General features: G+C 33.7%; 1 protein-coding gene across 1 annotated transcript; it reads left to right on the top strand.

The window, feature by feature from the left end:
- Nucleotides 1-5501: 5501 nt before the first annotated feature.
- On the top strand, nt 5502-6843 carry LOC131034190 (cheilanthifoline synthase-like). Its single transcript, XM_057965580.2, has 2 exons — nt 5502-6058; nt 6114-6843. The coding sequence occupies exons 1-2, from the start codon at nt 5502-5504 to the stop codon at nt 6841-6843; spliced, it is 1287 nt and encodes a 428-aa protein (XP_057821563.2).
- The last annotated feature ends 8252 nt before the right edge of the window (nt 6844-15095 follow it).

The raw sequence follows: 15095 nt of genomic DNA, 5'->3' as shown, positions 1-15095 counted from the left end.
AATTTCCATAAGATGAATGTTTAGAATTTTAGAATTTTGTCAACTCTCTAGAAAGAAAAAAATGAATAAAAGCCTAACTTTTTAAGTTGAATAATTTTAAATTATATATATATATAAATAAAGTGATATAAAATGTAGAATTTTAAATGTAGTTTATATTTATATTTATATTTTTCCCTTTATAACTCTTTAGATTTTTTTCCACTCATTCTGAAGATGCCCTTTTCATGAGGATGCTTGCTTCCATATTGGGAATCGTAGACACCCTAGGAAGGAAAAGCCCACTCCTAGATGGCCTCATGGGTATGAAACCAACAATGAATATTTTTGAGTATGTTCCTTCAGAGGAGTATGTCCTTGATTCCCTCTACCCTAGCTCTAATATGAAGGGTAAAATCTCAGTTGATCAGTCATCTAAATCTTATAAAAAGTTGAAAGAGAAGAAAAAAGGTCCGAATTTGTCTTTATTTGACCATTGGGGCCAAAAAGGCATCTAGTTTTGTCCATGTCAAAAAGCCCTTGAAGAATTGAAATGTTAAAAAGAAATTTGTTGTGATGGCTAGAGATAAGGTTGATACTCCTAATTTTGAGGGGGACCCACAAGGGATAGATTTCCACATCGAGATCCATATTGATACTGTGAAAGGTACCCCTGTGGGAAAGGATAAGGGTTCCTCTACCAAATGATCAGGGGATATGTTGATGGTGGTCAAGGATGTGATAGAAAGATAGGTCAATCATTTTAATTTGATGGTGTTGAAAATAAATGTGCATAAGGAGATGGTTAATCCCCTTTATGATAAACTAGAATAGGAACAATTGAGTGTGAACAAGCCTATTCCTATGGATAAGGCAAATAAAATGCTCATCATCATTCAGAATGTTGCTAAGGATGTAAAAATAATGATGCTATATCATGAGGAAAAGATAAGGTCTCTCAAAATTACCATTGATAAAATCCATGGTAGGCATATTGCATAAACATAACTTAGGATTTCAAAGATAAGGATCCTCCGAAAATGACTCCAGTATATCATCTACACCTTATTGCATCATATCCTAGAAATACCAGAACCACATACCTCATTTGCACATACCAACTATGCATACATATATAACATCCTAGCATCCACACATACCATCTAGACGAAACTAGATAACTAGTTTGACATCATTAACAACAATGACAATATTCACACAAGTCTAACAATCTCCCCCTTTCTCATTGGCGGCAAAATATATCATCTTGCAACTCCCCCTAACTCATATATCTCCTTACTTCAAAACCTTTCTCCAATTGCCACAATCCTTCCCCCCCCTTTGAAATCAACAACATGGAATTCTTTCGATGAAAAAAAAGAAAGGAAAGAAAGAAAATGAATGCTTTCAGCTGCAAAAATATTTGGTTATTGTTGCTACTAGGACATGTTGTTGTCATTCATGTCAATATATTCCTGTATTTTGGTGTTCTAGTGATTTCAGAGCATTGATTTGGATTGTTCATCTATTTGGTATGCTGAATCAACTAGAGATACTTGATTCAGTGTTGGTTTCATGATGCTATGTGGCGATTTGATCGATTTATGGATTCTAGTATGAGGATTGGTTTTTTAGTGTTTAGTGTTGTAGTGTTTTGGTATTTAGTCTGTTGTGCTCCAAAATGATTATATCTTGGGTTGTGGGTTTGGGAGAGTGATTGGGATGTTCATGTGTATCTTCAATTCAAATGGTTCATGATTTGGTGCTCTACAAGTTATCCTTCTAGTCCCAGTTGTTGTTGTTGAGTGTTCTTGAGTATCAACATGTTGATCAATGATGATTTGATTAAGTGGTGTTGGTGCAACTATTGCGGATGTTTCTTATGTGTTTTTTGCTGTTTCCTAATCACATCCTATTTATTTTGGTGGTCCACATTTATCATTTTGCGTGTTAGTGAGGATCTTATGGGTCTGGTGATGTTCTTCGTGTTATGCGATATTTTCAGTGTTGTAACGTATTGCAAATGATCTTGGTGAGATTTCTGGTGGTGTTGTGTGTTTGAGGATTATATTTGGGTCCATGCTAAGTTGTCTTGGCATTGTATTGGTTTAGTGGTTGATCTATGTATCGTGTGATGTAATTTTATAATTATAGGTCTTCAGGGCTGAGTTGACCTTATAATCAAGGTTGATGATTTGTATAAATAGGTATCATATTCATGTAATTTATATATCAATTTTGTGTTTGCATTATCAGACAGTGGTGTATGTGCAAACAAGTGAATTCATCTTTCGGTGAGAAGTGTAGAAAAGAAAGAGTTGCAGGGCAGACAAATGTGCTTAACTAGAAATATCATCAGGCATTAAAAGAGAAGGCAAAGACCCTTAAATATATTTATAAGGGTAATTCAGATTTCCCCTAAACTACTAGGAACGATGATGAGAAGAATGGTGTGGTTGTTCAACTGGGTGTGGATATTGGACCTGTTCTTTGTCCCTTTACCTAAACTTGAAGCCGTGATGAAGATAAGATTGAACATGCCCAAGTTTTTCATGATGTTTTGAACATAAATAAAAATTTATTAGGACTAATTTTGAAGTTTAAAAGATGCTAAAAAGTCTTTAATAGGTTGTCGGGTTGGGGTACCCCTTGTAATGCCTGCCAAAATACCCTAGAGAAATAAAGCTAATTAACTATAAATAGAGATAATTTTTTTTTAAAAAGACATCATATAATACAACACATATAACCGTCTAGTCATATGCATTAAACATCCAATTAATATAATACACACTTAATAACATGAACATTTAAGCATATTCACATGAGCTATAACACAATCAGAAATAAACCCAAAACTAATCTATCTTTCTTAGGGAAAGAAATTTATGACAAGATAGTTGACTCATCCCTAATCAAGGTGATTAGGAATGTGCAAGTGCTTAGGAGGAGTGGTTAGGTGGATTGATGAGGGATTAGAATGCAAGTAGGAAAATTAGGAGGATGGGACATGAGGAGAGAGAATGACTGGAAGAATTTAAAATTGGAAGGAACATTTACATTAACCCGTAACCTAAACCCTACTCTTTATAATGCCAACAATACTAATCCAAATGTTATCTATGAACATTTACATTAAAAGTTGAAGTTGTGTATAAAAGATTATATTAATAAATTCATCATCTTAGAAAAACCTTGCACATCATGAATTAATGAAACAATAAATTAAAAATACTTAAAACTTCTTTTTTATAAAACTGATTCATCAATATTCATCTACTAACATCAACCAACTACAATAATCGATAATATCTTGAAATGATATTGCTTTAATTTTCTCCTCAAAGACTTTTGTTCATCAAAGAATTTTGTTCATCAAAGACTTTTGTTCCTCCTTAAAAGATCCACTTGACGAGCCAAGAATTTGGACTTGTTATGTAACAAATATTTCCTATTTTGAATTTCCACCCTTCTTGGCACGTCAATTTTACTATGTGTGCTTTAATGACCCTACAATCGATGTGACACAAATAGAATATTGATTATTGTGCATGAATTATGTACACTTTTAGATATATGTCCAAATCCACAACTGTAATATTTAATAAAAGACAAATATCTAATGAGACTTATTTTTTATTGAACTGTATTCTCTTTGCTTTGTTCAATATAACAAAAATAATTTTTTTTTTATTGATTCCTCAATAAATTGCAAGTGGCTCTATTACCTAATGCAAAATCGAAACAATGGAGGATCAGGATGGTGACATAGACATCCACAATTGCGGCGACTTCTCGGCACATCAGTTTTACTATGTGTGCTTTAATGACCCTACAATCGATGTGACACAAATAGAATATTGATTATTGGGCATGAATTATGTACACTTTAGATATATGTCCAAATCCACAACTGTAATATTTAATAAAAGACAAATATCTAACGAGAATTTTTTTTATTATTGTATTCTCTATGTTTTGTTCAATATAAAAAAAATTAATTTTTTTTTATTGATTCCTCAATCAATTGCAAGTGCCTCTATTACCTAATGCACAGTCGAAATACTGGAGGATCAGGATGGTGACATAGACATCCACAATTGCAGTGACTTCTCGACACGCCAGTTTTAGTATGTGTTCTTTAATGACCCTACAATCAATGTGACACAAATACAATATTTACTATTGCACATGAATTATGTACACTTCTAGATATATGTCCAAATCCACAACTGTAATATTTAATAAAAGACAAATATCTAACGAGACTTTTTTATTATTATTGTATTCTCTTTGCTTTGTTCAATATAAAAAAAATTAATTAATTTTTATTGATTCCTCAATCAATTGCAAGAGCCTCTATTACCTAATGCACAATTGAAATAGTGGAGGATCAGGACAGTGACATAGACATCCACAATTGTGGTGACTTCTCGGCATGTTAGTTTTACAATGTGTGCTTTAATGACCCTATAGTCGATGTGACACAAATAGAATATTGATTATTGCGCATGAATCATGTACACTTTTAGATATATGTCCAAATCCACAACTGTAATATTTAATAAAAGACAAATATCTAATGAGACTTTTTTTTATTATTGTATTCTCTTTGCTTTGTTCAATTAAATTTTTTTTATTGATTCCTCAATCAATTGCAAGTGCCTCTATTACCTAATGCACAATTGAAACAATAGAGGATCAAGACAGTGAAATAGACATCGACAATTGCAGTTTTACTATGTGTGCTTTAATGACCCTACAATCGATGTGACACAAATATAATGTTGATTATTGCGCACGAATTATGTACACTTTTAGATATATATCCAAATCCACAACTATAATATTTAATAAAAGACAAATATCTAACGAGATTTTTTTTTTATTATTGCATTCTCTTTGCTTTGTTCAATATAATTTTTTTTTTATTTTTTTAATTGATTCCTCAATCAATTGCACAATCAAAACACTGACAGATCAGGACGGTGACATAGACATCCACACTTGTGGTAACTTCTTGGCACGTCAGTTTTACTATGTGCTTTAATGACTCTACAATCAATGTGACAAAAATAGAATATTGATTTTTGCATGAATTATGTACACTTTTAGATATATATCTAAATCCACAACTATGATATTTAATAAAGGACAAATATCTAACAAGACTTTTATTTTATTATTGTATTCTCTTTGCTGTGTTCAATATTAAAAAAATTAATTTTTTTTAATTGATTCCTCAATCAATTGCAAGTGCCTCTATTGCCTAATGCAGAGTCGAAACACTGGAGGATCAGGACGGTGACATAGACCTCCACAATTGCGGTGAGAAACTTCTGTTTGATAATGTGCCAATAGTAGGTAGTAGAAATTACAGCTTACCAACCCTTTTCAGCTTTAGAAAAGAAAATCTACCCTGAACTTATCGCAGAGCCGGACATCTCAGCGTATTTATATGTGCAATCTATGTATGAGTTGCAACGACAATCGCAGCTCTCTAGGTAGTCCATTCATTTGAGATGGGGCAAACGCTGGCTGTTGTGAATTATCTTCCGACTGTGCAAGGGACTTTTATTTTCCTTGTAGCCGCTTCACTCATTTCCACATTTGTTGCTCTAGCTTTTCTGTTGTCATCAACTAAAGAGAGGAAATGGCCTCCATCTCCACCAAGGCTGCCATTATTGGGCAACTTTCATCAACTGAACAAGAGTGAAAATATTCTTTCCAGCATGACAGACATGGCCAAAACATATGGTCCTGTCATGACAGTTTGGATGGGACCATCGCCACTTATAGTACTCACCGGCCAAGCTTCAATCTGGGAGGCCTTGGTTAAGGAGATGAGACAGAAGAAAGGTGTGGTGAGGCCATTCGATGCCTTGAAAATCATGGCAATGAATTTTATTGCCCACTTATGCTTTGGCTTGGACTTTCAAGACGAGAATTTCTTGTCCAAGCTGGAAGAATTCATAGCTGAAGATATTAGTCTGAGTAAAAGAGGAGATATGTTTCTGGAATCATTTTCTCTTGCTCGTTTCTTTGTTCCTTCATCAATCAGAACAGAAAGGAAATGGAAGTCTCTGAGCTGATGTTTTGTGTCTCCTGGTGCCTTTAATCCAATTTGCTCGTAGTTATAGAGAATACTTTAAGCGAAGTGCTCCCAGCAGTTTCTTGAACTGTTTAGTGTCCATTGACGAAGGGGAGGAAGGTGAAGACAAGTCCAAGTTATCCGATGAAGAAATAGCTTTCAACTTGCACGAGCTCTTCCTTCCTGCAGTAGACAGCACATCAACGGCCATAGAATGGGCTCTTGCTTACCTGATAACCAATCCTCACGTCCAAGAGAAGGCACATCAAGAAATAAGCCAAGCGGCGGGGAACGGAAATGATGGGTATTATAGTTTAGAGGATCTGAGGAAGCTGCCATACGTGCAAAGTGTGGTGAAGGAAACGCTGAGAAAAGAATCAATTGCACCACTCGGGATGATTCACCAGACGGAAAACGAGTGTAAGGTGATGGACATCACCATACCCGCAAAGTCACGAGTCCATTTTAATCTACATAGTGTGAACAACGATCCTGAGGTGTGGAAAGAACCGGAGAAGTTGAGGCCTGAGAGATTTTTGGGGAATAATGAGGTGAGAATGACATATCTTCCGTTTGGAACAGGAAGGCGGGTGTGCGCAGGAATGGACGTGGCCAGTGTGTATGTTCCCATCACTCTAGCCAGTTTGCTTAAATCATTCGAGTGGGGATGTGCTAAGGAAGGTAGTCTACCCGATCTTGCTCGGGATATTCAAAATGTGCTCATGTCCATGAAGTATCCATTGGAAGCTCGAATCACACCTCGTCCATCATAAACAGATATCCTAAGTAACATACAACATACGAATTGTTTCAACTTTACTGGCTTGTCTATGTCCTCCATCTGTTATGATATTTGTGTGTTTTAGTTTCTATATAGGTCTATAGGTCTATACCCATATAGTATATGAAATATGTTCTAATAGGAAAGATAATTATGTGTACTTGTTTGTAGGATAAAGTGTAAATTTATTATTGATTGTTATGTGGTGAAGAATATGATATTTAAGCATGGTAAAAAAATGTTATGGTTTTATGACTTAATTTTTCAAAGTATAATAAAGTGTTAGTTATAATAATATTTTATATAAGAAATCTAGCTTTTCTTAAAAATTTCTTGTATTTCTTGTATTTCAGATTGTCATAATTTCCTATTTGGTGTATTGATAACCATAATTTAGTTGTTTATGTCTAGTAATACGCCTTTTGGGTGGGGTAAGGTTTTCTCCTTGGTGGATTTATATGGTAGTTTTTTCACTTAAATTTGGAAGCCTTCCTAGTATAACTTTGATCACAGTTACAATTGACTTAATGCAACAATTCTCATTTAATCACAGTTTCTCCTATTATTACATGAACTAACCTATTTTCAAATAATATTCAATAACATATTTTTTCGTTATTTCAAAAGATGAATTGGATGTCTCCAATTGATATATCTAACAATGAGCTAGATTGGATACACATAATTTACTTTGATTATCTATACTTAGTTGTGTATTATTGGGGCAATAGTTCCACCAATATTACTTTCCACATAATATCCATTATACAATATAAATGTGTCTAATAATAGTCTATCTAGAAATAATACAGTAAGAAGGAATAAGATCTTTAAATTTATTGTATTAAAATTTAAGATAGATTACTTGAGGAAGCATCTCTAAGTGAAGATATACCCTATTCAATTGGTCTTTTGCAATGATGGAGATTTAAGATCACTCAAAGAATAAATTATGTAGAAAAATATAATTACTTGAATAATTAATTTCTCTACTTTGGCAATAATGAACCTAGAAAATAATAGTTTAATAAAAGAGATATCATATCATATACGAATGCTAAAAAAAATAAAAAAATTCATTTCATATTAATATGGAAACTTGCAACCAAATCCTAATTATTAGTTTAGCTCACAAATTTAGACTTCAATATAATGTGTTTAGCAAGAATATACCATTTTAGTTAGGTTAGTTGACCAAGTTGATATTTTTTAAGGGTAAAAAAGTATGAAGAAATGATGCAGGAGCATCTCAGGCAAAGGCACGATCTGCATCATTTGTACATATCTTTATTCCTATTGGTGGTGTCTTGAATCAGTTTGGTCTAGTTCAGTTTGGAATAGTGGTCGGGTGTGTGTTTTATGTTTATAATGGTTTGTGGAGACATAGTTTCATTAGTGAGACCGCAAAGGTTTTCCTCCAATATGTTGGTTTCTCACTGATGGGTTCATTGACACCCTTTTATCAAGCATGTTGTTTCATCGCATAGACCTAGGAACCTCTCTCCGATGTGGTCGTGACAAGACATTAGACTTGGTCTTCTGGCCAATGTTCTTCTTGTTGCTAGATAAAAGTGACCCAAAAGAACTCTTCTTGATATCAAGGAGTCTTCTCGACGAACTTAGCTCCTGTGATCGAGAAGGCACCATGGAGCTCTCACCAATGCAGCCATGTCACTCTGATCTCTCTTCATGGTAAAATCGAGGACACTTTAAAAGTATCTACTCCATGGCTGGTTTTCACCCCAATGTTCTTCATCAGTGTGTCAATGGGACACATAGATATTCTCATCAAGACAACATTTTCTCACCAACATGTTTTTTGTTGTCAAATTAAAGATAGCTCACATGTCTCTCCTCGACAACAGTTTTTCTTGCCGATGAATTGTTTTTCATTAATAGTGGTAGAATCGAGGAGACTTTATAAGTCTCTCATCGATACTTCCTTATAACTTCGATATGTCGCTCATCGATAGTCCAATGGAAGGTGGGAAGGCTTCTGCTTAAATGGTTTCGTCTTCCTGATATGTTTTGAACCATTTGTCTATTGGGCTCCCATCATGATGGTTGACACTTAAACTGCTCGCCTTGACCAATAAAGCATAGAATTGGGTAGTTAGTGTTAATGCACATAAATCATCTTTTTTTCTATGTTTTATGGGATTATTATTGTGGAATTCTATTTTAATCTCATAATTTGGATAAAATTGTTTTATGCTTAGTTGTTTAGCTAATTAAGGAATATATTGTTTTTTCAGTTTTATTCCTATTTTTCCTCCTTTTTAATTTTAATGGAGGCTCTTTATATATTGTAACTCATTCACATAAATCAATCAATGAAACAATTTTATTCACATTCTTCCCTCAAATATTGTCTTTGTTCTGAAAGTTTACTTCTTTCTTTCCTAGCTAGATCCTCCTGTGCAGATTTAGATAAAATTTTACATGGTATTAGAGCATGGGAGCTAGCAAGAGAAGCTAAACACAAATTATTTACAAGCAGATTTCTGAAGAATGGAAGCTAAGGTAAACCTGTGTTTCTAGATGCATGCCAAGATCATGCCCTTTCGAGCCTCGCCTTCATCTTCTCCTTTGTGACACATCATTTTAGTGGACCTATGATTCCTCTCCTTTGTCATATTATGAGGGGTCTTTTTTTCTCTATCAGTGCTAGTGCTTCTTTGTTTTATTTCCGAGTTTGATAAGTTCTTTAGACTATTGGCACCTGTATTTTCAACTAGCAGCTTCTTCTCTCATGGTGAGTAGTGTCATTGGGGTCACTCATGCACATTCACGTGCCACCTGCATCTTCGAATGTCAGATTTTTTGCCTTTGTTTTCCATTTGATTTTGTTCGATTATTGTCATTGGGGTCACTCATGCAGATTGTTGTCTTCTATATCCTCAATAGACAGAAGTTTTTCTAAGTAGTTTCATCAAGGGAACTAATACAAATTATTGATCTTGATCATCATCTTGGCTTTTGAGGAGGTTCTTCATTCAACACTATGGTAAACAATTGTCCACATTTTTCTTGTATCTCAAAGGATGTTAGTATGCACTTCATATAACTGTATCTCTTGTAATTTTGAGGGGGGGTTTTGTTCCCACTAGGTTTTCCCTCTTTCCTCTTTCCTCTTTCCTTTCCTTAGACTTTTGTCTCCTTAGTTAGACTTAAGCGGGGTGTTAGTGCACATAAATCATCTTTTCTTCCATGTTTTTGTTAGCAACAATCAAGAAAGAAGACTGAGAGGGGTAGGAGGTGAATCAGTCTTTACTGCACTACTACATAGTATAAAGATTTAAGACATTAATTTAAGACAAAATTTTAATTTTGCCTTAAATACAACTTTTATATTTTAATTGACTTAAATAAAGACAATAACAAAACACATTTTCTAACAAATAACATTTTCATTCAATATATTGGACTTGATGTTATAAGTCCGCACCCAACTCATGGTCTTCTACTCCATCTGGTAGCAATAACAACTCAACTCACCGTCTCCTGCTTCATTCGGTAGAAATAACAACTCCATTCATTGGAAACTAGCGGCTGCGGTGGTAACATCATCGGGATGCAACTATTAACAATGGGACGAGTTTTCGTGGTATGGTGGGAAGTTTTCAATGCCCTAAGTATCTTCTTCAACCCGTCTCGTGCACTGCATCGATTCAACATTCAAAGAGATCTGCAAATTGTTCAAGCTGAGAAATCTAGCTCTATGAGCCTATAAATCTCCTATGTTTTGTTCCTAATGCACTGGATATCTTTTCTTTGTTATTTGAATATGTGAAATTGAAAGAACTATCTGCCCTAATTAGAAGTGGGCATTCTAAATGGAATGAAAAGTCTCTTTTGTTTTGTTTATTATGTATTATAACATAGCAACACAGGATCGTAGGCAGAATTGTAGTCATGTGAAAACCTTTGATTTTCTTATTGATTCTTGTTAACCGTGACCATGCTGAGATTGTGTGGGTTTCTATTGCAACTATTCCAGTGGCTGGGGAGAGGCCAAACCTTCCTCCAGAAAATAGTTGCGTGGATCTATATGATAGGTCAAAATTAGGCTTCTGGGTTTTATAGCAATATTATTGAGATTAGCAAAAGGGTTAGATAAAAGTAATTGCATCTATAAATCTCCCTTGTTAGCTGTGCTTGGTTGAATGAACAATCCTTCTAAGGTATTATTACCTTAAGTCAGTGGAAGCTTCTGATTCCAATTCGTCGACAAATAAAGGGATGTGGGTAAATTTGATCCCAACATTATATTTTATATTAGATAGCTTTCCCGTATTCATTAATTCCATCCATATTCCTAAGTTTGGTATTGTTTGTCTTACGCTATTGTGGACGTGAATGGGAGGTGGGATGGCTGCGTGAAAACCCAACACAAATAAGGCATATCGTGTAATCTGATTATAGCTGTTAGTGACATCTCTGTTCTGCGGAATGTTGTTTTGAGAAATACATCAATGACTCTTTTGCTAGTGTCACTTGCCACTCTCATAATTATCCATGATGCCCAATAATACCAGGGGATGCACTACTGCTTTCTTAATCGGTCTTGCAAAGATTTGATGTGTCTTTATTATATCCATCTTGTTTGCTTCTGCTTTGAAATGAGAGTTTCCAGTTGATGGTGCAGACACGTATATTCAATTCCAGATTTCCTAATATACATTAGTATAATTATTACAAGTAAAATATAAGTAATTCTTTAAGATGCCCAGATAGAGTTATTGACATGTGAAGAAGTGTAGATTTAGAAGAGTCATTGGTTATGTTCATAAATCTATTTAAAGGTACAAAAATTAGGAAAGATTTATCTTCAGTTTTTCCCTAGTTTGTAAGAGGTCAGAATTGTCTCAATTATATGGCAACAATTGTATTTGATTTACAAACTGTGTGTGAAATCTGTGTTTAATAATAATGACATGTGTATGAATGATGTAATTTTTGAAGCATGGTGGTTGATTACAGACCTTATGATCTAGAGATATTTGTACTCATACTTAAGTTCAAAATTATGTTCTGACTTCTATAGTGTATGGCCTTTCATGACAATAAACAATGTTAGATTTGGACTGTTTAATAACTTTGTTTTCAAAATTATAGTTGCAGATTTCATTCTCAGAATTTTACATTGTCTTTCATTAATGAATGTATGTCCTTTGATAGTAGAATAACTGCTTAAGTATAACAAATATCAAGCTTTAGATCATCTCAATAAAATTAACAGACCTGCCTATATAAGGACCACACAGGGTCATAGCCCCTATAGGAGTATTCAACTACCCAACATTACATGATTGTATCCTACCAAAATATTGTTCTTGCCATTACATAGCATCATTACATGATTGTATCTTACCAAAACATTGTTCTTGTTGTTAAATAGCATATTTACAAAACATTGTTCTTGTTGTTAAATAGCATATTTACAAAACATTGTTCTTGTTGTTACAAAGCATGCTTACATGACTGTATCTTACTAGAACATTGACTTTAAAATATAGATATAGAGTAAAGTCTCATGTAGTATATCTAAACGTATCTGAAACTGATTAGAGAAACAAAAACACATATTACATCAGGTCAAAGACTACTTACGCATTTATGATTTCACTATAGTGACCAAGGGTCCCCCATCCTAATGGGGGGTCAATATCTAAAAACCCAATGTTGAATCTTCAACTTCAGCAGCATGATCTTCAATGCCATTAATGTGGACTCTGAATTCTCCTTATTCATCATCCCCTTTCTTGTGGTTTAGAGGAGACTCTTTGTCATAAGAGCAACAAAAACACATATTGCATCAAGTCAGAGTGCTTAACATGTTCCATTTGTTTATAAATTTTGCATCATTATTATTAGTAATGAAACATTCACAACCTTTACTTACCAAATTTGCAAAAGAAAACCTTTTGACCTTAGGAAGCATGCACAATGTTTGACAAAACGTGTTAGAGGAGGACTGCATGATTTTGGTGAAAATTTAGAGGGATTCTTACAAAGGTGGCTAAGATACACCCCTTTATGTATTCTTTTCAGTAATCATTTAAATTTCATTATTCTTTTCAGTAATCATTTAAATTTCATTCATACAGAATAAATATACAGGTTATCTAGGCAAAAACAATACCACAAACAAATATATAATTTTGTTCGAGGATTTTGCTCATTTATTTCAACACCACAAACAAATATACAAATTTTCCCAATAGAGTTACTAGCAACACCGACAATATATGTTGCACAAAGGGTTCATGGTACACCCATGCATTCTCAAAGCTCATTCAACATGAATTTATAATTTCCAAAATGTGTTTGTCTATGGAGTATGACATCGGACCTTTTAAAATGCTAACTTTGTAGCTACCCCTAATGTGTAAGAAAATATATATCATATTCTCTGATAACTAAATGCTTTATTTTGGAATAATTTACACGTACTTGATTACCGGTGTTAAATTGTGTATTTGAGTTTAGCTTAATTCTATGTGTGGTCATTGTAAATTGTGTTGATGTGTGTGCTTGGGTAAAGGAATTGGTTTACTTATGTGTCATATAATCATTACTTAGGCTGTTTGACAAAGATTTAATAGGTGTTCTCTATATTTTCTCTATATTTGGCTACTCATTCTCTAATTAAATTTAATTCCACATGCTTTAGGTTATTCTACCTTAACAATTCTACTAGGCTATTTTTCTGGTGTTTATACGAAATGGCTGACTAGGTATTTATGTTGTTTTTTTTACTTGCAGTATCATTTTAATGAAATGAAACACTAACCTAGGATTAATTAGGTAGTACATAGAATAATATTTCATCTCATTTTCATGTTTAAAAGATTGTATCTCTTGAGATGAGACTATGTTGCTTATACTATGCACACTGTTACAGAGATATTTCCCTTTGTTGTGTTTTGACAACTTAAGGGCCTTGTGATAACTGTCATTAACTCATTTCTTTGATTTTTTGGTTATTCTGAAAACTTTAAAAACTTTACTACTCTGAGACCCAAAACTATAAACTATGATGGATATTCCATACAATAGTTTATCAACAATGATCTAAATGGAGAACATGAATGACTAAAGTTCTCTAAGCAATATTAACCTGAGAAATTGCTAGGAAATGAGAGTTAGCAACCACACAATTGATTACAACATAGATTCACCCCATAGAGTTTGGATCCCAGGAAAAAAGTTCCAACAAAATGTCTGACTCTTGAGCATTCTGTAGCAAAGCCTACATTGAAATTTCTTGTACCATCTTGAATATTCTATAGCAACCCCATGTCTAACTCTATTTGGAAACCTGTTCTTCCTTCATTGAATGTGTTTCTTGAATTTTACATGTTGTTGCTATAGAATCTGTCCGATTCTCTTACTAATAACTTGTCTAGAGCATCTTAGTAGCCTAGTGGAAGATATTGGTAAAAGAATTGGATAGATTCTATAGCAATAATGTGTACAATTCAAGAAACAACCTAATAATGATGGTTAGAAAATTCTTGACCTCCCATAGGCAAACCCTGACAGTACCAGAAAATTTTTGCACTTTTTTATAGAAACACATCATTTCGTGATAACAAATAAGTAACGTACATTTAGATGTAATAATGCGAATAATTTTTAGCAATGTAAAAATCTTCACAATTATAACTCAAGCTACCTACATAGGCAGTAGCTACCTATTAAAAATATTCACAATGTAATAATCTTCACAAACCAGATTGAGTGCCCTCCTACTCAGTAATCAACTCGTATCCTTGTTTTTGCTGCATGGTTTATTTGTTATTTCAGTTTTGGAAGATATTTCATATTTTTTTATGATTGATCTTAGCATTCTACAAGTTTGGTTATGCAGTTAGATTTATCTATCATTACCTTGGTCTAGGAGAGTAGTTTATAGTTTCTAGGGACATGTGAGTATACATGTTAGTTTTAACCCACTACTATCTTTCTTGTGTTAGTTTTGAATTGTTGGCCTGTCAGGGTATGACACAATGTATTTGAGTTCCAATAATTATTATATTTCTGGTTTTTTTAAATCAAAAACTCACTTACATAGATTAACATAAAACTTGCATTCTCAAATACATCTACAATGTGACATTGTTAAGCTTGTTTGTTTGCATGGTGTTAGTCCTCTTCAATCTTACTCTTTGATTCATTCTTGTACATAACAATTTAGTTTTTGCTGTGATGAAATTAAATAACTTATGATACTAATCA

This window comes from Cryptomeria japonica, chromosome 7 (genome assembly GCF_030272615.1).
Source record: "Cryptomeria japonica chromosome 7, Sugi_1.0, whole genome shotgun sequence".
Lineage (NCBI taxonomy): Eukaryota > Viridiplantae > Streptophyta > Pinopsida > Cupressales > Cupressaceae > Cryptomeria > Cryptomeria japonica.
Note: the sequence above shows the minus strand (reverse complement) of the source record. Positions and strands in the feature narration are given on the sequence as shown.

Excerpts from the sequence above, each read along its gene's own strand:
- LOC131034190 (XM_057965580.2), top strand. The coding sequence starts at position 5,502 with ATGGGGCAAACGCTGGCTGTTGTGAATTATCTTCCGACTGTGCAAGGG. Across the intron at positions 6,059-6,113 it reads AGAACAGAAAGGAAATGGAA|TTATAGAGAATACTTTAAGC; the intron begins GTCTCTGAGCTG and ends ATTTGCTCGTAG.